This window comes from Ziziphus jujuba, chromosome 1, assembly GCF_031755915.1.
Source record: "Ziziphus jujuba cultivar Dongzao chromosome 1, ASM3175591v1".
Taxonomy (NCBI): Eukaryota; Viridiplantae; Streptophyta; class Magnoliopsida; order Rosales; family Rhamnaceae; genus Ziziphus; species Ziziphus jujuba.
In genome coordinates, this window is record NC_083379.1 from 16,010,797 (window position 1) to 16,035,147 (window position 24,351).

General features: G+C 31.0%; 2 protein-coding genes across 4 annotated transcripts; both read left to right on the forward strand.

Moving 5' to 3' along the window:
• Positions 1-4,251: 4,251 nt before the first annotated feature.
• Positions 4,252-6,785, forward strand: LOC107421095 (uncharacterized). 2 transcript variants are annotated; one of them, XM_016030256.4, is made up of 2 exons: positions 4,252-4,714; positions 5,848-6,441. In XM_016030256.4, the coding sequence occupies exons 1-2, from the start codon at positions 4,316-4,318 to the stop codon at positions 6,034-6,036; spliced, it is 588 nt and encodes a 195-aa protein (XP_015885742.3). In that variant the 5' UTR covers positions 4,252-4,315; the 3' UTR covers positions 6,037-6,441. The 2 variants fall into 2 exon arrangements, with proteins under 2 accessions (XP_015885742.3, XP_015885749.3); XM_016030263.4 differs by lacking the exon at positions 5,848-6,441 and adding an exon at positions 6,753-6,785 and having other exon boundaries at positions 4,256-4,714.
• Positions 6,786-8,391: 1,606 nt separating this feature from the next.
• Positions 8,392-13,557, forward strand: LOC132804082 (uncharacterized). Of its 2 annotated transcripts, XR_009639333.1 has the most exons (4): positions 8,392-8,766; positions 9,524-9,596; positions 10,422-10,577; positions 13,090-13,557. XR_009639333.1 is itself a non-coding variant. In XM_060818070.1 (3 exons), exons 1-3 carry the CDS (start codon positions 8,674-8,676, stop codon positions 13,404-13,406), a joined length of 483 nt encoding a protein of 160 aa, XP_060674053.1. In that variant the 5' UTR covers positions 8,392-8,673; the 3' UTR covers positions 13,407-13,557. The 2 variants fall into 2 exon arrangements, 1 of the variants encoding a protein (XP_060674053.1); XM_060818070.1 differs by lacking the exon at positions 10,422-10,577.
• The last annotated feature ends 10,794 nt before the right edge of the window (positions 13,558-24,351 follow it).

Sequence of the window (24,351 nt, forward strand, 5' to 3'; positions counted from 1 at the left end):
GTTTTGAATGACTTCACCTTCATTAAACACTGATACGCAATGGTTTGCTTATGTGCATATATCGATGAAGTCGAATCCTGATGAATTTGCACATGGTTGTCATTATGATTCGAACCATTCACGTGACTCGTATAGCCACCAGGAATGTTACCATTATAAAATTACCAATTGAGCAATTATCATGAGGAGCATTACTATGAGTCGAATCATAATTATTCATGTGACTTATATAACCACAAGGAATGTTATTGTCATCAATGTTAGTATCATGAATATTACCAATTAGACTATTACCATGATTAGCATCACTATGACGACTATCACTGCGAGTATATTTCAAATATTGGGTCCAACTTATGTCACACATCCCATCTTCATTCAGATCATTGTTTACCTCATTTGGTACATCATTTTCATAATCATGCCTACCATATTCATTTAAATCATTCATCTCAAATCACTCATATTTATGATTATGTACCATACTTTGCACATCGTTTTATGAATTTGAATTTCAAAGACTCGTGTTTAAGTGTCAGGGATATGATGTTCAATCACTGGGGATTGTATTTCAGCTTCTTATTGGTTCTGGAACTTGACTTAGTGAGGCAATAGATGTTTTGGTGGCCATAATAGAACATGATCCACTACCTGAAGCAAATGTGCTTCCATGCACATCTGGAGGTATTTTATGCAGATTGTTGTTTACATGATTATTAAATTGTGGGATCCTGATGACACATTTACAATAAATGAAGATCTATCTTGAAGTTTATATGAAGTATACTCATTTATAAAACCTTGCATATTATCATTATTGTTCATTACATACGGCTTGCATAACAAATACATGCAGTATATGAACTTCAAGGTTAAGTGGTATTGCATAGAATCTAAATTGAGAGCCTTTTAGACAACATTTTGAATTTTGGCCAATGTAGAATTCCTTTTTATATATACAATCTTCATTTTTGGATTTTAGTACATTCACGTATTTTATATACTTAAATTCCAAGTTCCATCATAAAAAAAAATATAATCGAAATTTGTGTCATTGATAGCAAAAGTTAATTTGTGAATACAAAATATTTCTTTTTCTATCATCGCCTTCAATTATTTCAAGATTATAAGATTTTAAATTTTTTCCTTAATAAAAGCTCAACTTGAAGGGTGAATTCCATCCTAAAGATAATCATGAACAATGTTAAATGCATTTTCATAAAATGTAGAAAGGAAAAAAAGTCTATTTAATAATAACAAAATATATTAAAACTTAAGAATAATTACCGTTAATAAAATAGTTACTAACTATTACCAAACATAGCGATTCAGATAAATAAGATAATAAATTTATAATCCAAGATCAAATTGCATCCTAATAATATTTATATTGGAATATCAAACTCCTTATACACATGCTCCATGTGATATTATAATTATTTATGTTGTGTAGTCATAATCGAAAAGCTACTGAAGAAAACAAAAAATGAAATTAGAAGAAAAAAATAAATTAACCCGTTGACAAAAATTAAAATAAAATTGCACAACCCAAAATAACAACCATCGGTAATAATTATGGGACTTAAACACAATGGAAGATAGCAAATTTCCTCTTGCATATAGTAATCAACACGTTTCACTAATTCCATTTAAACCCAATTACCAATTGCATCATTATCTTATCTATTAAACTCAAAATATCCATTAATCATTCTAATAACCAAATAATTATCATCATACCAACATCAACCTTTATATAACAAACAAAGTTCTCAAAACAAAATTACACATAGAAAATAAAATTTGTAAAACTGGATTATAATAAGTTTACTAAGACATAGCCCAATGAATGGGCTGTAATTTTTCTATATTAGAGATTTTACAAGAAAATTTCAATTACTGAGAGACGTTGTAAACGTGTAAATTCATTACTCCGATAATGTTTTAATGCCTCAAATTCAAGTTGCGGATCTCTATTGATGAACTTTTCTGCAACTTTTTTTTTTATCTATACCATAAATTAACATTCTAGTTTGGTAAAACTGAAGTTAATGAGCTTCACATAATTAGGTTTTTTTTTTTTTCTCTTTTATAGTCATTGAATAATAGAGATGACTTTTTTTTTTTGTTGTATTGAATAATAAGAGAGAGAGAGAGAGAGAGAGAGAGAGAGAGAGAGAGAGAGAAATTAAATGTGAAATGTGGTGGATGAATTATTAATAAGAGAAAGAAAGAGAGAAATTGAATTTATATGAAATATGGGTATAGTTGAAATAATAAAAAGAAGATGGATAGATAAAAAAAATATAAAGGGATAGATATCATTAGCCATCTTTTAATGGTTATTGGGCCAAATTCTCTTTCAACATTTTATATGCCTGTATACGTGCACCGAATGTCTCATTCCGCAAACACGTGCTAGTGTCTAAAAATAAATAATAATAAATAAAGAAAACACGTGCAATTTGTACAAAAATCGTACTAAGTTTCAATGGGCTTGTATATGTGTGACACATTGATAAAATTACTGGTTTCTATGGGCTTCATATATTTTCAAACCTTATTCTAAAGGATGGAATAAGTTCCATACTAATACATTTCTTTTAATAATTAATATTAGTCATATTTTTTTAATACTTGTCAACTGTAATCAAGAAAAATACCTGGGAAAAGCAGGTCTTCAGTCAATCTTGAAATTTAATCTATAATCTTGAAATTCAATGTTTCTGCAATTGGACATGCACGGAAACGATGAAAAATATTATCCAAAGACTAAAAGCTGAAAATTCTGATTGGATAAATTACGACTTAATTTAGGGGATATTGTTGATGACACGGCACAGCCATGTTGTCTGCTTTAACTATGACTATGCTACGTGTTTTGAGCAATTAATCCAAAAGACTCATCAGAAATATTTTTTTCTATAATAATTAATTAATTATCTGACACGCATAGATCCATCATTCAGATTAAAGTGTCGTAATGAACATATGGGAATTTTAATTTAGTTGGAAAGCGACACAATATTATTATTTCATTTGCTTTTTATAATTTAATTTAATTTCTTTCATTTTCAAATAAGCAAAGAGAAAAGGGTTCCCATATTTCAACTTGGAATAACGATCATGGAATGTTTGGTGGCCATGCTGAAAGAAAAGAGGTGGACGAGATCCAAACATATATGATGGTGAGGAATGTAACAAAAATATAAACAAAATAATTTTATAGCTATCAAATTTATTTATTAAATTTTAAATATTAAATAATATATTATTATTTTATTAGATTCATTTTTTATAAACAGTATGATAATATATATATATATATATATATATTGGTGAACTCATGACACACTATTTGATAATCAAGATTTTGTGAAAAAATTTGATTGATTAAGAATTATTCAAAAATAAAAGTACAAAATAAAAATAACTGTCCAAATCAAGCAAACCGCACACGTGGAGGAAAGGGTTGGCTGCCGAGATTGATTATATGCCAAGTCAAATAAAAGATTCCTTTTGCAACTCTGTTCACACTTATATATAGCTTCTTTCTCATCACATAAGATTCCCTTTTTCTAATCCATTTCACACACCCTCTAAATCTAATCCCAAAGCTCAATTAAATTTGTTTCTTCTTCTTCTTGGTCTAGCTGGATTTGACTTTCATAATTTGCACAATTTAGTGACGCTATAATATATAATTTAAAAATCAATCTCCAGCTGGGGGCAGTGAGCTCCCCAAACCAACTTCACCGACGTAGTTAACCAAGCTTCCTAAATTGATTAAGCTTTTTAGTTTTTAATGAAATAAAAAAGATAAATCCTAATATCATATGTAGACATCAGTATTAAGTCCTATCATACAAAATTGTGGTACAAAATCTTTTGATACAATAGTAGGACATCTTAAGATTCAAACCATAATTCCGAATTTAAACATATGATGGTTGGTTAGTTTTTTTTATCCGAAGCGCTTTTTTTTTTTTTTTTTGTATTTACCAAAAAAAAGCGTTTTTTTTTTTTCCTGGTTAATTTATAAAACTTGATGTAATAAGAGGGTGACAATTAAATTTATAATTGGGACCCACACGGAAAGGGATGAACCACCACAGTCCAAAATTTATATTTATTATAAAACTATATTATATATTATAATATATCTTACGTGCACCGTGAACCTATCTAACTTCCTGCGGTTTTCTGGAATAATCAACGCCGTCCACCAACTTGTGTATATAAATAAGAGAAACGTAGAGAAATTAAAACCTTCTTCATCTACTTATTTTTTGTTGTAATATTGAAAGTGATTAAAATGGGAAACTGTTTGAGAAGTGAATCGGCCATGGTATGGGCCGGAGAAGATTGGGGTTCTCTAAAGTCGAAGAGCCACCAGCACCACCAGAATACCATGCACTATGGTGGAGTTGATGACATGGAAAAGCAGAGGCTTCTTCATGAGATTAGAGCTTCTTCTTCTTCTTCTTCGTCGTCTTCCTCGCTGTCGAATGATTGTGGTACTTCGAGAGAGTTGAAGATTAAGATTTCCAAAAAGGAGCTGGATCAGCTGATAGGAAGAACCGGCGGCATGCAAGGTTTGACTGTGGAACAATTTCTATCTCAGTTGGTCATTAATAATGGTGGCGGTGATCACCGGCCGTGTTGGTTGGATCATCAACGTTCATGGAGGCCAGCCCTACAGAGTATTCCTGAGGTGAACTAATTAATAATCTCATCGATGATGGTGATCATCACCATGTTTGAGGACTTAGAATTTAGGATATATGATGGGAATGAATAGTAGTTGTTTTTGAAATTTTTATGGAGTTAATTCTCAATTTATTTGTATATTATTAATTAGAATGTGTTATTCTTCTTCTTCTTCTTCTTTTTTTTTTTTTTCAAGGATACTGTAAAAAGAAATATTAACTTCTTTTTTTTCCTTCCTATTTGTAATATCTTGTCCCTCTCTCTTCTCACCCAAATTTTTATGTATATTCAGTTGAATCTAAAACTTAATTAACAAAATAAAAACCACTATACTATAAAAAAGAAAACATTATTATTATTATTATTATTATTAATGGGCTCTTGGATGCAGTAGCTCTTAGGGAAAGACCACACCACATGCCAACTAAAATGAGAAAAAATGCTCATGCTTTTCAAAATACATATTTTTGTCTATCATTTAATTATCTTATTCCCTCATTTAATTATCTTATCTAAGGTAATATTAGTTATACCCCTCTGAAAAATCTTTATTTTTCAGACTCTCTCTCTCTCTCTCTCTCTCTCTCTTTTTTCCTCCTGTATATCTATCTTTACTTTTGCATTAAAAGAAATCCAACTCTTTAGGTTACGTTAGAATAGCTATTTCTAAAAATTAAGGATTAGTAATTCTTAAGAATAAAAAAGATGGAATAGAATATCGATTTCTATTATTTAGTTTGATAGAAAAAGACCAAAAATGTTAATATAAAATTAAAAAAATTCATAGTGTAAAAAACAAAAATAATAATAAAATAGCGTATTTTGTATTTCTTTATTTTAGAGAACATAGATTGTGAGCTTTTTAGAAGGAATAACAATTCTTTATTTTAATGAATTAGGATTCTATAGCAATTAATAAAGCAAATTTTAAAAATTCAACCAAATAAAGGAATATCAAAATTTTAGAAATCCTTATTCTATTCGACTATTTATTCTATAAATCAAACGTATTCTTAATTAAAAAATTCCAAAAAAAGAAAAAAAAAAGATCGAATTTTTAACTATATTTTGGGCACATAGACAGAGGCTCATTCGTATTGCTTTTACCTAATTGAGAGTAAAATTTTCCTTTGGCAGGGGATAAAGAGTGAGAAAAGAAGAAGGGGAGTGGACATTGTTAGGATGGTTTGGATTTTGACATGTTCGTTCATATTACACTTCAAGAGATATAGGTGGAAGATAAGGATGGGTTCATATGGATTATTTATTGGGTTGTTTTATGGTTCTTTTTTTTTTTCCATATTAAATTGTGCTATGGATTTTTGAAGAAGAGAAGTAAAAATTAAAAAAAATAAAAAGGGAAAAAAACTCCATTGTTAAAGTAAAAATGGGTAAGTATTTTAAAAAAAAAAGGGAAAAAAAACTTAATATTACTGGATTTCTTTACTTTAATATTATTGCAAATGGTTAGAGAACAAAATAAAAATAAAATAAAATAAAATAAAAAATCATATCAATTCAAGGTTGAAGACAACCTACTTTGCCCCCATAGTATAGGGGCTGTGAAGGGGTGGAGTAAACTTACTTGAAGTCGTCATAGGATTTTAATGAATTTCAATGAGAAAAATTATACTTGAGGGATCAAAGTGAGGAACACAATATTCTTTAGAGACTAAAGTGGGAAATGTGATTTTATTTACACCTCGTCTCCACTCATAAATAAGAGGCCCTTACTATGAGGACAGGGTCTAGATAAAATCAAGTAAGATTCTCCCGTCCTTTTCCTATCTTAACCGAGGGGACGTACTGGCTACCTCGCCCCCCTTGGCAGTCCACTCCTTAGTCACCCCACCCTTACAATGGGGGCAAAGTGTTGTCTTTTATGTCAAATTGACGTGGTTTTTTTTTACTTCATTTTTTTTTTTCATATTTTCCTTTGTTTGATTAATTGATCTGTTATTTATCATTGGGATTTATTTTTTGTTTTTTAGTTTTCTTTTCTATATGGTTTGTTTAATACACATCTATTTCCATGAGTTTAGATCTTCAAATTGAAGTAAACTATGTTCCATGGGGTGAGAAGCTTTAAAACGTCGGCATTTTCACAGTGGCAAAAAAAAAAAAAAAAAGGTCAAGAAGCAAAAGTCTAGTAACTTTATCTTATTTACTTTGTATAAAGGTGGGTTTGGTGAAAAGAAAGCGAGTTTCGCAGTTATGGATAAAATAACCCATCCACCATTCACTCCATCAGTATCTCTCTCTCTATATACTTCTCTATTCAGAAACAGTGGGAGAAGAACATATCCCTCTTAGGATCCATCAATAAAAAAAGATATAATTGGTAATTCACCTAAGGGTGGGGTTGTATTTGAGTCGATCTATTTATTAATTATGTCAAAATTGCTCAATTCGAACATGATCTATTTATTAATCGTATCAGAAATTCTCAACCAAAATACGATCCGTTTAATAAACAGATAACCTGACATGACATGTACAATCCATTTAATAAATGGATCAACTTGGTTCAATAAAACCCGTTTATATGAAATTGACCGGTTTATATTAAATTAACCTAATTAAATAAATTAACTTGTTTAAATTAATTATTTCATATAAAATAAAAATAATTTAGTCATTAATTAATCCTAAATTAAATATATATATCTATATATATATATATGTAAAATCATATAATTATAGTTACAAATTTACACTAATATAACATATGATATGATAATATAACAATCTCATATAATAATTAAATAAAGATACATATATATATATAATAAATCTAATACTACTTCTCTAAAAATAATATTAAAAAAACTTTATTAATAATCATATTTTTCATAATCTATATCTCCAATACTTTTAAGCATATTAATTATTATTTTTTCGGTGTCCATAAATTCATACATATAATAAACATATTATTTTAATAAATTTTATTCTTTATGTTTTTAATTAATAAAGAAATTAATAATACAATTTTAAATATGTTTGAAATTTAGAAATAAAAAATTATGAATTAAAATTTTATTAATGTTAAATTTAATATATTAAAGGTATAATTTAAATGGGTTATAATCGTGTCTGGTTGGCTCAACACGTTAATTGATATGTTTAGTTAAATAGATAAATCTGGATCAATTTCATATTAAACGGGTCAATACGAAATTCACACGTTTAATAATCGTGTTAAATGACTTGATCCAAATTTGATCTGAATTCATTTATAATAAATTCAAACTCCTTAATCATTTTCAAATTGTATTATCATGTTATGATTTAAATTGCCATTTTAAATTCTCCTAATAAAATAACTAAATAATGGGGCAAACTATGCATTTGAAGATCATCGACATTTCCAATGAAAGACGTAGGCATTCACGGTCTTTCCCCGTAGCTCCTCACCATAGAAAAGTTCATAAACTGTGGTAAAATGGTCTTATTGTTTAATTCATTGGGTTGACCGCTGAAGTTAGGGGAATTTGGCCCAATGCCCTTATTTTAAAGGGCTTAATGAAAAATACCCCTCTTTCTTTAAACCTTTTTTGTCTACCCACATTTTTTTCAATATTCCAACTCTACCTTTACCCTATAAATCACTTACAATTTCTTTCTTCCTCTTACCAGTATCCCACCTACCACATTTCGTATCTAATTTCCCTCCTCTCTCTCTCTCTCTCTCTCTCTCTCTCTCTCTATTTCTTATCTGTTTTTTTGTTATTTTATTTGATATTTCTTTTGCTCCATTCCATTTCCTTTTCCTTCTTCTCCACATGATTCTTTTCCCTCTCACTCTCTCTTTCTCTAGGATCCATTTCCCTCTTACAATAGGAGCTCTTAAATTCTTCCAGCAACTTCTTCCCTCTCCCAGCGACTTTTCTTTCTCATCTTCACGGCTTTGGTTATCTACAGAACTTATTAGTAGGGCAAACGGTGGTTGGAACCTATGCCATGTCAACACAACCCCTTTTTGCAATCTTTCCTCAAACCTATCCTCACTCACGATACGTGTTCTTAGGGAAGATAACAAACCAACCACAGCAGGTAAGCATTGCCCTTTCTCCTTTCATCGCTTTTCGACTTTTTTCGATTTAGAAATTCTGGTCTGGATTATACTTTGAATGCATGAATAAGGAGATAGTATTATGTTTTATAATTCCATCATTATCATTAATCTGTTAAGTAGAACATGTTTTTTGCCAATGGTTATATGGAAAGCTTTGGTGCGGCAGAGGTGAAGATTTTTCTTCTGTAAGTTTTAGCATGTCATTCTTTACAATGACCCACTAACAAATTTTTTCATCAAATGTTAAAAATTTAACCAAGTCTTTTTTCATTAGTTTTCATTATATTATCACTTTGGACCTGGACTTCCAATTAATTTATGCTGGCCCTTCGGACTTGGACTTCGTCAATGGATATGTTTCATAACAGTGTCCTATAGATTTGGTGGCTAATTTTCTTATGTTCTAGTGTTTAATTGGCCAAATTTCATATTCATTATGTGCTCTTTTTTATATTTTCTTTTTAATGCTCATTCTTGATGTGATTTCTTAAACAAGCTATTGGTACTTCAAAGATGCATAATGAATTAAATAAATTGTTTTCCTTATAAAGTGGATACACTAGTCAAACAGAACAAGAATTTGTGAAAGAACTAAAACCCTAAGCAGCCTTACAAGAAAATACATTTTTCATTACTGTTATTATGATAATAAGTGTTATTCATTAAATCTGATTTCCATGTTCTGTGAGGTTTTTGTGTTCCTCAAAAGGTGTCATTTACATATATTCTATACAGGGGAAAGATGGGCGCATCACTTCACAGGTCTTCAAAAAGACAGGCAATACAGTTAAAACCTCCATACCTTATGGTAAAATTTGTTTTCAAAATCTTTTTATTTTGCTTTTATCTTATGAATACACTTATTTATATGGTGAAAACTAACACTAACTTTTGTAGCTTGTGCATGTATGTTTCATTCTAATATAAAGAGAAATCTACCTCTTATTTTGTACATGTACTTTATCTTATTTTCTGTTTCTCTTGGTTATATATTAGCGTGCATTTCTTCCTCCATATTCGAAGTATAATTTGTTTGTAAGTTATGTCCTGTGTCCACTGTCTTCTTAGTGTTTACTCGTTGAAATTTATCTTTTAAGCATATCTTGATTTTGCAGCCCTTTTTTGACATGTTTGGATATGGAGGACCTATTGCATCAATGCATTTAGGTAGGTATGAGTTGCTTAATTTGTGTCCTCATTCTGATTGAATATTTCTAAATATTTAGTTTTACCTTTTTTCATTTCTTTTCCCTGTTCTAGGCATGCTCTTGTTTCTTCAAAGACAAAGACTGCCAAGTAGAATGCTTGATGCAATGTCTTGAAGTAACACATCAGAATACATTTTTCTAGTTGAGTTGTTGAAGAACTTTTTATTTTTCCTTTTTTACTTAATCATGCTTTTCTATTGTCTGATAATATTAATTTTAAAAGTCAAGATGTTCATCCTTTTTGTTGATTGATAATTTAAGTTTTTTCCAATGAGTTATGGGTGCATTGCACTTTATGTGATTAAAAATAACCTCAATACGTTGTCTTCCGAGGTTCCTACATGAGCTACTATAATTGGCTACTGCACAAAATATCATATGCATCATTGTGGTATATATTCATACAAGTTCTTTGACATCAGCAGGAAGGTTGAGTGAAATCCTTTAATGAGTACATAGAAGAAGGAATTAAGCAGATAACCTTGAAGAACTATACAAGAAAATTTATGTTGTTGTCTATGCTGATCCCACGGTGAAGAAATCTGATAAGGAACCACCCAAGGGCACTATAAACGTTTATGGTACACTTCCCTATCACTTTTTTGATTAAAAATTCAAAACCCACCACTTATTGGTGGAACATTTTCTCAAGACTTTACAATTTTTTATTCCTATTTCATTTTTTGGTTGCAAAGCCCATTTTAGGTCATTTCCTTGTTTTTTTTTTGTTTTTTTTTTGTTTTTTTTTTATTTTTTTTATTTTTATTGTGAGCAAAGACTAAAAGAACCATAATAATGGTAGTGAACATAGAAATGATAAAAATAAACAATAAGCATCCCACTTACTATTTCATTCTTGTTAAAACTATATGTTTTCTTAAAGCTTAAATTTTTTATGTTGATAATTATTTAATGTTAACTGGTCTTATGTTTGAATGTGCTTAACCTTATATAATGTTGTCTAGCAAAGAAAATATTTAGTTTAAATCCTAAGCCAATATCTACATATGTAATTTTGTCTAACATATATGTTGTACTTGGGAAGTGGAGTGAGAAAATGGAAGTGAGGAAAGTTGAAGCTAAAAAGTTGAAGCTCTGAAATTTGGCTTCTCATTCTAAAAGGGAACTGGAGAAGTAATAGAACTCGACTACAAAAACTATTGTCGAATATTTGTTAAGGCTGTTGAGTGTTTGCACTGATGCCTTTTAATGTTTTCTCTAAAATAGTTTTGTCCTACAAACAATTGGAATTCTGAAGCTGTTGTTAATTAGATTTTCTATATCTATTCTTCAAGTTTTTGAGTCCACTTTCAGCTGTTCCTTTGGTAGCTTTAGTTGGATTTGGGCTCTACGAGTTAAGTTTTCCTGGGGTAGTGTTATTCTGTAGCATTAATCATGGTTTACAAAGTGAATTGTTTAGCGATATTGTTTTCAGTGCCTTTCTTTGAGTTCTATGAATGAGTTTTTTGATTTAAAGTATTTGCATTCATACTGCTTCATAACACTTAATATCCAATGTAAATGCACTTTGTTTTTCCTTTATTTTTTTGTATTAGCATGCATTTTTCTTTCTATTTTTATTTATATTATTATTATTACTTTAATATATTTTATTCAAGTAAATTATTCTTGTGTCAAAGAGATACTTCACAAATATTGTTCTCCATTTTCTTTGTTGATATTTTTTGTATTTATCCCCTTCTAATTTAGTCATTTCTCATACATGTTTATTGATTTAAACAGTCCATTGAGGCTTTCATTTATTGATTTAACTCAAACTCCAGTTATGATGTTGTGGAATCATTTCCCTCTGCACTTCATGTTAAAAGATGCAATGATAGGTTAACGTATGATAATAATAGAAAACTATGGGAGCTGTGCAAGGAAGACATTTTATATGAGTTCCTCGATTTGGCTGCGAATCAATTATGCTTTTTGGAAGTTAGCCACCACTATATTATCTATTGTATTGACAAATACACACACATTAAGGGGAAAAAAGCCAAGAAAAGATATTAGAAAACAGGCAAAATCACAATGAATGTAAAATAAGGTGTTCATATGAAAAAACGAGTAAACCAATTGAAATTGCACAAATAGATATCAACATTTACATGCACTTCAAAATTTAGATGTTGCTTTTCCTCATTTCATCATTAGCCAGACTAAAAAATTTAGATGTTCTGAATTTTGGAGGTCCATTTGGTTCCTATATTGGTCAAAGTAGTGCAATAGTATTATTACCTATATTCTTCTTGTTCAGTTCATATTTGTTGACCTTCAAATTAAGGTCAACATTGAGTTCCTTTCATTGTTGTATATTTGTACATTCTACACACAAGGAGTTGGCATTTTGATCTCTGACTTTGTTGGAACTATTAATGGATCCTCATTATCTGTATAACAATGTTCAAATTAATATCTATGCTTTAGCTTTCTACTTTATTTTACCGAACCACAGAATTTCCACCTTTATCTAAGAACCTTTTTTCTCCTGTGCACTTAATAACTAGTTTTTAGGATTTTAAAAATTAAGCAATTTATTTGTCACATGTTCTGAAACATTGTTAATTTTTAAGAAATGCTCAATCCTCCCTGCTATTTGTTATGTGGGATGAACTTTTTTCTCTTTAGGGTGAAAGGAATTGGTGGAAGATTATTCACTCAATTGTATTTGTGTTGTCAGCATATTATGATATCATGAAGCTCTTTCACTTTAGGTTTCTATTCAAAATTTTGAGGACCACAAGGATCACAGCTGTTGTGGTTTGGATTATTGGTAGGTCCATGGTAGGAGCCGCATTTGATGATTATTATCTTCTTGGGGACATATTAAATGTTTTATATGAGAAGTCTACTTGCTATTGATGTTTTATGATATCTAAATATCCACAATTATAGTCTTTAGTTAACTTTTAATGCTTTTATTATGTGATTACTGTGTTTAATATTATATTGGTTGATATTATATTGGTTTTGTTATAATTTAACAGTTTTTTTTCCTTGCGGTAGAAGGCATGGTCTGCTATAATTATCATGAGGAGGAAGGGCAATACTAGCGTTTGTAATGTTTTTGAGCTGTTTTGTTTGCAGACATGATTGAAGAATTAATCAACAAGGGGTATGAACGTCGAAATAACGCAGCTGCAATGCAAACTCTTATTACTAATTGGTTGGAAAATATCATGCAAGAGCGCTCAAATAATGGTAGAGGCTTATGTGTTATTCCATTGAACTTATACGAGTTTCAAATTGTTGGCTATGGCATGTTTGTTGGAGTAGTCAACTTAGAAAATAAGACATGCTCATGCAAGGAATTCGACATTGATGGATTTCCTTGTGTCCATGCAATTGAAGCATGTAAGCATCGACATATTTCTCCATATATCCTTTGCTCGGTGTATTACTAAGTTGACTCACTCTGTGATGCATATTCGGAAACCATATATCCACTTGAAGATAAATGTCAGTGGCATGCTCGAGATGATGTCATAAACCAGCTTGTACTTCCACCTAAGATTGGCAAACAGTCAGGAAGACCAAGAAAGAAAAGGATTCAATCTCAAGGAGAGGAGCATCTTCAATATAGATGCAGGGGATGCAAACAGATTGGTCACAGCAGCCAATCATGCTCGGCCGCCGTACCTCTAAATTGCTCTACGCTATATTAAGCCAATGGGGGCATGTTATGCGGTAGTCGTGTGTTATGCAATGTAGTAGGGAATGCAATTAGTAGCTCAACCGCTAACATGTGTTTTGGCATAATAGATGTTGGTTTTATGTGTTGCTTTGTTGGCAAAGTCATCCGTCGTATTGTGTTTTTAAAATATCATTCCGTGTTCAGTTTTTTGTAGGTTTCTTACTGTTTCACGGATGCTATTACTACCCAATGGTAATTACCGATGCATCGTCGGTAATTGACATTTGTCCACCGTTGTAAAAAAATCACCACAATTCCATCCGACAACTTCAATCGTGTGTGTTTCCACCGACAATATGCTAAATCTAGCTTTATTAATGATAATTGTTGACAAAGTAAGAGAAAATATGAGATTAATAAGTGAAAACATTCAATTTGTAGTTGCTGGAAAACTTACCGTAGGTTTTATCGGTAATTACCGAAATCCCTATGGTAATCACATTTTACCAATTTTTTGGCCCCCACAAGTCTCCTAATGTGTGTTAAATGCAAAAACATGCAAAATATATATTTTTCAATGATCCTAAAGAGAAAAAACTCCAAAAGTTTTGAAAAAGTTTTCAAATTGGCATAAAAATTTGATACCGTAGGGCCTTCAATAATTACCGAAGAAACCTACCGTAATCAATTTATAGTTGCTAGAAAAATTACCGTAGGTTTCATCGGTAATTAAGGAAACCTCTATGGTTATCACATTTTACCAATTTTTTGGCCCTCACAAGTCCCCTAATGTGTGTTAAAAATGCTACAACATGCAAAATATACATTCTTCAATGATTCTAAGGAGAAAAAATTCCAAAAGTTCTGAAAAAGTTGTCAAATGGCCACAAAAATTTGATTACCATAGGGTCTTTGATAATTACTGATGAAACCTAAAGTAATTAATTTGTAGCTGCTGGAAAAATTACCGTAGGTTTCATCGGTAATTACCGAAACCCTTATGGTAATCACATTTTACCAATTTTTTGGCCCCCACAAGTCCCCTAATGTGTGTTAAATGCAAAAACATGCAAAATATACATTTTTCAATGATCCTTAAAAGAAAAAACTCCAAAAGTTCTAAAAAAGTTCTCAAATTGAAACAAAATTTGATTACCGTAGGGCCTTCGGTAATTACCGATGAAACCTAGTGTAATCAGTTTAAACTTGCTGGAACATTTACCGAAGGTTGCATCGGTAATTACCGAATGCCTTACGGTAATCACATTTGACAACTTTTTTGGCCTCTATAAGTCCCCTAATATGTGATAAATGCAAAAACATGCAAAATATACTTTCTTCAAGGATCCTAAGGAGAAAAAACCCCAAAAATTCTGAAAAAGTTCTCAAATTGGCAAAAAAACTTGATTACCATAGGCCTTCAATAATTATAGATGAAACCTATGGTAATCAATTTAAACTTACTGGAAAAATTACCGAAGGTTGCATCGGTAATTATCGAAGGCCCTACAGTAATCACATTTGATAACTTTTTTGGCCCCCATAAGTCCCTTAATGTGTGTTAAATGCAACAACATGCAAAATATACATTTTTCAATGATACCAAGGAGAAAAAACCCCAAATGTTATGAAAAAGTTCTCAAATTGGCAAAAAAACTTGATTACCGTAGAGCCTTCGGTAATTACCGATGAAACCTATGGTAATAGATTTATATTTTCTGGAAATATTACCGATGGTTTCATCGGTAATTATCGAAGGCCCTATGATAATCAAATTTTTATGCCAATATGAGAATTTTTTCAGAACTTTTGGGGTTTTTTCTCCTTAGGATCATTGAAAAAGTATATTTTGCTTGTTGTTGCATTCAACATACATTAAGGGACTTGTGGGGGCCAAAAAGGTTGTCAAATGTAATTACCGTAGGGCCTTCGGTAATTACCGATGAAACCTTCGATAATTTTTCCAGCAAGTTTAAACTGATTACCATAGGTTTCATCGGTAATTACCGAAAACCCTACAGCAATCAAGTTTTTTTGCCAATTTGAGAAGTTTTTTAGAACTTTTGGGGTTTTTTCTCCTTAGGATCATTGAAGAAAGTATATTTTGCATGTTGTTGGATTTAACACACATTAGGAGACTTATGGGGGGCAAAAAAGTTGTCAAATGTGATTACCGTAGGGCCTTTGGTAATTACCAATGAAATCTTCGGTAATTTTTCCAGCAAGTTTAAACTGATTACCATAGGTTTCATTGGTAATTACCGAAGACCCTACGGTAATCAAGTTTTTTTGTCAATTTGAAAATTTTTTCCTAACGTTTGGGGTTTTTTCTCCTTAGAATCATTGAAGAATATATATTTTGTATCTTTTTGCATTTAACACACATTAGGAGACTTGTGGGGGCCAAAAAAGTTGTCAAATGTACCGTAGAGCCTTCGGTAATTACCGATGAAATCTTTGGTAAATTTTCTAGCCAGTTTAAACGGATTACCGTAGGTTTCATCCGTAATTACTGAAGGCCCTACGATAATCAAGTATTTTTTGCCAATTTGAGAACTTTTTCCTAACGTTTGGGATTTTTTCTCCTTAGAATTGAAGAACGTATATTTTGGATGTTGTTGCATTTGACACTCATTAGGGGACTTTTGGGGGGCAAAAAATTGATAAAATGCTATTACCACTGGGGTTTCGGTAATTACCGATGAAACCTACGGTAATCAAATTTTTTTGCCAATTTGAGAAATGTTTCTGGAATTTTGGGGTTTTTTCTGTTTAGGGTCAATGATGAATGTATATTTTACATGTTGTTGCCGGAAACACGCATTAGTGGACTCTTTGCAGTAAAAAAAATATGTGAATTGATGTTACCAAAAGCGTATCGGTAATCATCTTTGTTTGAATTTTTATCACTACCAAGGGTCTTCTTTTCTCTTATTTTGTCAACGGTTATCATTACTAAAGCTAGATTCTGCATATTAAGATACCATTAATATAGGATGTCATAATCTTAAACATACGATCTACATTGAAAATTTATTAAAGTATAAGTCAACAGCATATTTTTTTTCTAAACAAGCTAATGTCTTCCAGGCCAAATAAAAGGTTCTCCTCACTGCTCTTGTATTCTATAAATTTTAAAGCGAAGACACCACAATCACCCCTGCAGAATAGCATTAATGAATAACATTAATGAAAACCAACCACGTGAATTTCCACACGTAAGCACAATTAAACAGCAGCAATAGAAGTGGTTGGAAATGACAACACATTCATACCCATTATCTTGGCAGGGTGCATCCTTGATCATGGTCATCGTGAATGGCTCTAAAGTGGGAAGCACTTCCGAATTCTTCTCGTAATATCCCCCATCCCTCAATAGGTAAGGCAGCATATACTTAAGGCATTTCGCATTGTCCAACTCTTTATTCTGGACATATTTATTTCCCATATTTGGATTGTATAAATCAATATGTTGAACCTTCAAGTCCACACATGCTGCCAACCAATGGGCGCCTCCATTGTTGACAGGGATGTACACCTGAAAATTAGAACGTAACGTCATTATCCACAAATTGGGAAACTTAGTCAGAATTTTTTTAAATATATGTATAGACTTACATAATCACATCTCCATCACGGCACGCTAAATTTGGGTGAATTCCCACGCACATGCTACGAAGTGTCTAATCACATGAATATGTGCTTCGAGATGCCTCCCATATGGGATAACGGCCTTTGATGGATGATTGCCAAATAATTAAATAGATACAATATAAAATGTCATCAATATAACATTAAGCACACAGTAACATCCCATCTTCTTACCCAAAATAACATGTCTAATATGGCACAGTTGTGGGTGAACATCTTCTCATTCTCAAACCGCCATTTTCGTATGAAATACAAAATAGTGTCAATATGCTGCAAACAACATTAAAGGAAATAAAAAAGCAAGTGTGAGGTGATAAATAAAACATCATTCCAAACGTACGAACACAATGAATTTACATGGAAGTAAAGTATATAACTTATATCAGAACTCAACCATCCTGCAGGGGTAAGTAACTCAGCAAAAAATTTATTCCCCACCGTCATAAAAGATGTACACACGGTCGCTCCATTAGGTGCCACCCTATACCACTCATCGAATGCCCTCTCCTTCGATGCATCAATATGTTGATTAAGATTAAATTTGACCTTCTTCTTACACGGCTCGGTGTAAGGAGAGATGACATGATGTGACTGGTGGTAAACTCTACCGAATCGGCTTTTATCACCAACTTTATGCGTCTAAGCCTCCACCTCACTCTCAGCTAATTGGTCATGATGTGGACTGTTAGTTGAAGCACTGATATCCCACCCCAAATGCAAAGGCCGGTATGGCACCAAAGCCCAGGAATCCTCCACATAGGCTCCTCCAGGTACGATAGGCTCGAACAGTTTTGTACAATCATCATCCTCCTTCCTACCATTGGAACCGTCTATGGGTGCATAAAATTCTTCGGCTTGCTTTTCAAATGACGGTGCCAGAGGGGATGATGGTCGCACAGAAGATGATGGTGAATGGGTGTGCATATGATGTTCGGCGTGCAAAACACAGTGGTTATTTTGCAGTTCCCAAAAACTAACAAGAAGTAATTATTGAATTACAATATATAATTTAATAATGCTGAAACGCTAAAGTATACTATGTTGTCTAAATGATACCTAATGCTTTAGTTGGTCAATAACAGAACTAAGCATCTTCCTTAATGATGCCATCTTTTGCTTCACTTCGTGATGACAATCATCCACAAATTTCTTTAATTCATCAAATTTTGCCTCCAAGCAAGCAAGCTAATCAATATCAATATCCAAAACATAAGTCAATATATATTAGTACAACATATGAAATGCAAATTTGCGTGCAAGTAACAATTGCATACCCTGAAATTAGCATCTGGAGGGGCACTAGAATGTCCTCAGCTTTGGACGCATCTTTAGCACAACGGTGGCTATCGGTGCTACAAGTGGTGGTGTCGTATAGCGAACTTTATGTATGTTCACTGCTATTGTTTGCCAGTAATCCATAGTCTTCTCCTTATCGGTAGCGTCTAACGTCTAGTGCGCAACATACTACATGAAATGAAAAAAGGAAAAAAAAAAAGTAAATTTGGAAACTGGACATTGGTAATGTAACTTGAATGTAGTCGTACCATGTAGTTTAAATAAATTTGCCTCATCTTGCTATTTGAGGTGAACCAATAATGGACAGCAAAATGGCTTGGTTGACTTGTAGCATGCCATCCAAGGATCCTTGGACAACGAATTTCCCGCCGCTGGCCAAAATGGTTACCGAAATTAGGGATTGCTTCAAACCCCCACACCTACAAAATATAAATTATAGGTTATTAAATATAATTTTTAAGTAAACACTACATGTATTAAATATATTACCGTACCTGAAACACCAATGGAAAACCTTGTAGATCATACGACTGTGATTTATTCTTTACTGCACGTCCTTTATGGTGGAATGCATTGTGCAATGAGTCAATCGTCTCCTTGTAGCTCAAAAAGCCCTAAGGGTAGGAATTAAATACCTCCATATCAGCAACCAAATCAACGAATTTTCTATTTATTTGAACCCTCGGATCCATTCCGAGTACACCATGAACTAAGAAATATAGTAATGTAATTCTTACAGCATCCCAATCATCCACATAATGTGTACCCTTGAATATTCGAGCCAGTTCAGGCGGTTTCAAGTCAGTCATGGATTTAGCATATCATATATGGAAGGGCACTAACAAAACTTTAAGCCACTAATTAGTGCAAATTCCCACTTCGTAAACCGCACTCCAGATCCACCGAAGTTAAACTCCAGTACTTCTGGATCGTTGGACACAATTCGTCTGCAAAACAGGTGATGCACTAGATGACCAAAGAACTTGAGGTTCTTCATGTCAAGTAAGTGTCCAAAACATGTTTGTCTATACTTTTCCACCTACTCAGTTGTGAGGACACTTGTAATTACTTCATTCGCTTCTATTGGATTCCCGAATGAATGTGCCCTAACTTTAAATATATCGGCATTCTGAAAGATCCCTTCCTTTGGAGCGTCGTTGGCCTGCAAAATGAATTACATAAATGGAACAAAAATCAACCATTTAATCATACCCTATTTTTCCACCCTACCTTGATAATAATAATTTTCAACCAAATGTTAAGACATATGGGTTCACATTTTTGCACTAGTGGTAACTACCAATGAAACCATCGGTAATCAACCTACAATGAACTAAAAAAAATCCTGATGGCCTATCGGCAATTACCGATGGCCTTCGGGTGAAGTTTTTCTCAAGTATTCACATTCATGAATAAATACCGACAGATCTATTATCACTTACCACACCAAACTACATAAATGAATGTAAAACTTACCATCTCAGATGTGGAAGAGGAGAGTGGAACATGCCCTGAAAGTTTGGTGGTTTCTTTCTCAGCTTTTGATTGCTGCCTAGTAGTTCGTCGACGCTTAGAGTCGGGTGCTGATATGCTGCCACCGCGTCTCTTAGTTTGCATCTTCTTAACTCCCTTCTTCGATTGAGATCACAAATTCCTTTTTGGTGCCATTATAAAATACAACCTATAAATGAAACTTGACATCATTAATAACTTTTTAACTACCTTTAGCCACATAGTCAACTATGTATGCATATATAAATAACCATAATCCTAAATTACAAATACATAATTTATATAATTCTAAACAATACAAAATAACCATTTCAATTTAAATTGCCAATGCTGCTCATTTTCATCTACATTTAAAGTGTATATATATATGTGTGTGTGTGTATATATATATATAACTACGTATAAACAACTTAAAATAACATAAAATTTGATCAAACACATTTATTTATTCAACCAATTCCACATTTTTTATCACTTTCAAAATTACTTTATATCAGTTTTAATTTTTAAGTTTGTGCCAAACTATAAACCTTAATCAACTCAATATTTTTTTCTCCTTTTGAACCTCAAAACTCTTTAAAAAAAAAAACAAAAAAAAAAAGGCTGACGTCATCGATTACGTCAGCAAAACGGCAAGTGGTCCCTCACACACGCACAAAAACGACATGTCGTTTCTAATTAACGACATGTTGTCTTAATAGGACGACGTGTCGTATGGCTGGCCGACCGAACGACATGTCGTTCGTAATAGACGACACGTCGTTCGCTTCTCCTTCAACCTCTAGCCGATCGACCCGAACCCACCCGAACCGGGTCTTGTACCCGAATTCTGACCCTGAATTTTCTCCCACCTCCAGCCACCATTTCAGGCCAAACCGGTCCCATTTTTTTCGTCTCTTCATTTCCTACTGATACCCAGTGTCAATCTATTCTAAAACTTAGATTTTAATAACTTCCATATAAAAACCTTAATCTAACATAAATTTCAAATTTTTAACCGGTTTTAAACATCAATAAAACGATTCACACTCCGAAACATATCACATTGTACTCAAGAAATGTTATATATTCTTAAAATTCTAAGTATTTGATATAAATATGAAATCCACAATATATATACATCACACACGGCAATAAACAAAAAAAAAAAAAAAATTACCTGATGATGCTTATAAGTGGATTAAAAAATAGAAAAAAAAGTGGATTTTTGTTTTTTAATTGAAAAGTTAAAAAGGATTTTTCGTGGTGTGGAATATAATGTAGGATGGGATGAACTAAAGGTTTTTCGTGGAAATAGATTGGAAATTAATGTAAAAAGATATGAATGTCTTTTGAAATTATTTTAAAGTTATAATTGATATTAAAAGGTAAAAAATAAAAAATAAAAGAAGAAGGATATATTTGGTTAACGCCGTGGTAAAGGGCCAAATTCTCCCAGAAGTTATGACTCGAGGCCCCAAACCAAAATCACGAGGCCTTACTCCCTAGCCTTTTCTCTATGTAGGCCAAGAATTGGGGTGGCGTAGTCCAATAATATTCATGCGGACTTCGTCCTAATTGCGTGTGCCTCATCAATGGAGCATTGCATTTTTTAACTACTTATCATTATTGATATTTGATACTTGATATTATGAGATACAACTAATTTAAACATTTATTAGTTAGCTATATTTAAATTTCTTTTTGACTTTATCATGTGAAGAAATAAATTCTTTTGACTTTTTAAAACTAAAAATTTATGTGGTGAAGTGAAAACACATAGCATTAATAAGTGAAATTAAAGTAACATATAATTAATTATTGACCTAAACTTTGTTTTTTTTTTTTCTCTTTAATTTATTTTTTATTATTAAATATATGATAATTATTTATTATTATTGCTGTTGTAAGTGTTCTATTTAAGAATAATTAGCCCGTCAAATTATCAATCCTGCCTAATATTCATCCAATCTCCTTACAAACTATGTTCAGGTTTCTGATTATGTACAAGTTTTATAGACTTCAATTATACCAAGATGATTTTACTGTGATTAGTTTATTAGGTATAAATTAACATGGGAGTGTACCTAATTAATATGTTTTATATTCTAGTATAGTGTACACAACATGAACATAACCTTTTATTGCATTAAAAACTAATAGGAAAAAATGCACTTTAAGACTTTAGAATTTAGGATTTATGGGATTTCAGGCTTGGAATTTCAATTTCAGTAATTTCAACTTTAAGGTTTTCAAGTCATTGTAAATTGGTATTTTGAAATGATAGTATCATTAAAATTGACATCAGCACGATATTATATTCGTATAAGTATGATGTCATACTGATATAATAATTAATTTTTTTAAAAATAAAAATATATTATAAAAAATTAAAAAAGTAAATTTATTATTTTTTGTTTTATATTTATAATTTTTTTATTTGGAAAATTGTATTCATTCCTTTTTTATATTTAAATAAAAACATCCACAATCATAATTAAATTATTTTTGACCTAAAGTTAGACCAAAAACTAAAAATTAAAATGGTATTACAAATTTTAGTCTAATAAAAATAATTTTATTAGACCAAATATTAAAAATAATTTTTATACCCAAACCGAAAAAAAATTAGACCAAAATACCTAAATAAAAGTTAGACTACAAATAAAAAAAAAAAAATCATTGATCTAATTTTTTGTCTTATTTTTTATTTTTTGGTCTAATAAGGTTTTTTTTTTTTTTTTGTCTAGTTTTGATTTTTCCATTTTTCAATGGTTTAATTTTTGGTCAAATAGAATATTTTTTTTCGAAAATGAAAAAATAGACCACAATCCATTTCCATATTAGTATTTTGGTCTAAAGTTAATGGTATAATTAACTGAGCTGGCCGAGTATTATGATTCTTAAGCTCTGCTTGCATAGTTTTTGAAATGATTGAGCTCCACTCACACTTGTTAAAATTTGAAATTCATTGCTTAAGATTGACTCCACTTATTTATAAAAAAGTTTAAGTTCAGTCTTAAAAGTCCCAAAAAAAAAAAAAAAAAGAACATTTTATTTATTAATATTTTATCATTAACTTATTAATAATTTCATTTGTTTTATTAGATTTATTTTATAAACTTAAATATTTATTATATCATTATATATTATAAGCATTTTAAATTATTAAACTCGTATTATAAGTATTCTACATTATTAAATTAATAATATAATATATAAATGTGTATACAAATATAAATTTGAACCACTGATAAGCTATTCTGAAGCAATTCAAGATTGGCTTGCATATTTTTCAAATTTCATTTTTTGTTCAAAATTAGCTCATATTTTTTGTTGAGTCAATCACAAACAAACAGATCTTGAACCATTAGAATCTATGTACAACTCTATCTATAATTCATTCGGTCAAATGGAAAAGTTTTTCAAAAATGAAAAAATTAGACCATTTTGGTCTCTTTTTTTTTTTTTTTTGGTTCTATAAAATAAAAAAATAACAAATGTATTTTTAAAAAAAGTAATTTTTAAATTTAAAAAGAAATGAAATATGGCATCATACCAAAAAATTAGAAGTTAAAATTAAAAATTAGACCACAATTTTTTTTAGTTTTTAAAATTTTTGGCCTTTTTTTTGGGGTTGCTGCATGAAAAATTATTTTTAATTTATGATCTAATAAAATTATTTTTATTAGATCAAAATTTCAATTCTACTTTAATTTTTACTTTTTTTTATTCTAATTTTATATCCAAAAACATTTAATTAAGATTTTGAGTATTTTAACTTAACTATAAAAAAAAAATGGAATGGATACAATTTTTCAAATAAAAGAGCATAAATAGAAAAAGGAAAACTAATAAATTTATTTTTTTCAATTGTTTTTAAAATATTTTTTTATTTTTTAAAAATAAATTATAATGTCAGCATTGTATCGTATTGATATCATTACTGTTAATTTTAACTGTACTATTTCTGTAAGATATCAATTTTGTATCGAATTTAAAACTTTTAGGTTGACATTATTGAAATCAAACCTTCAAAGTTAAAATCGTATAAATCATAAACTTTAGAATATTAAAGTGTAATTTTTCTAAAATAATAATAATAATATTTAAAAACCTCCCACTCTAGTAACATTGATACAAACGGTCCAGAGAAAAGAAGAAAATTAAAGAATGAGATGGGTCAGATAATTTGTACCTCCCAATTCTCCTACCAAAAGATGGGGTAAGTTTTATATATGGCATAACTATTCAAGTCAAAATTCTTCTTCCCTTTC

Bases quoted from the DNA above. Each gene is read 5' to 3' on its own strand.
- LOC107421095 (XM_016030256.4), top strand. From the start codon at position 4,316: ATGGGAAACTGTTTGAGAAGTGAATCGGCCATGGTATGGGCCGGAGAA. The intron at 4,715-5,847 runs GTGAACTAATTA...TTCCTTTGGCAG, and splicing joins CCCTACAGAGTATTCCTGAG to GGGATAAAGAGTGAGAAAAG.
- LOC132804082 (XM_060818070.1), top strand. From the start codon at position 8,674: ATGTCAACACAACCCCTTTTTGCAATCTTTCCTCAAACCTATCCTCAC. The intron at 8,767-9,523 runs GTAAGCATTGCC...TATTCTATACAG, and splicing joins TAACAAACCAACCACAGCAG to GGGAAAGATGGGCGCATCAC. The intron at 9,597-13,089 runs GTAAAATTTGTT...TTTTGTTTGCAG, and splicing joins TAAAACCTCCATACCTTATG to ACATGATTGAAGAATTAATC.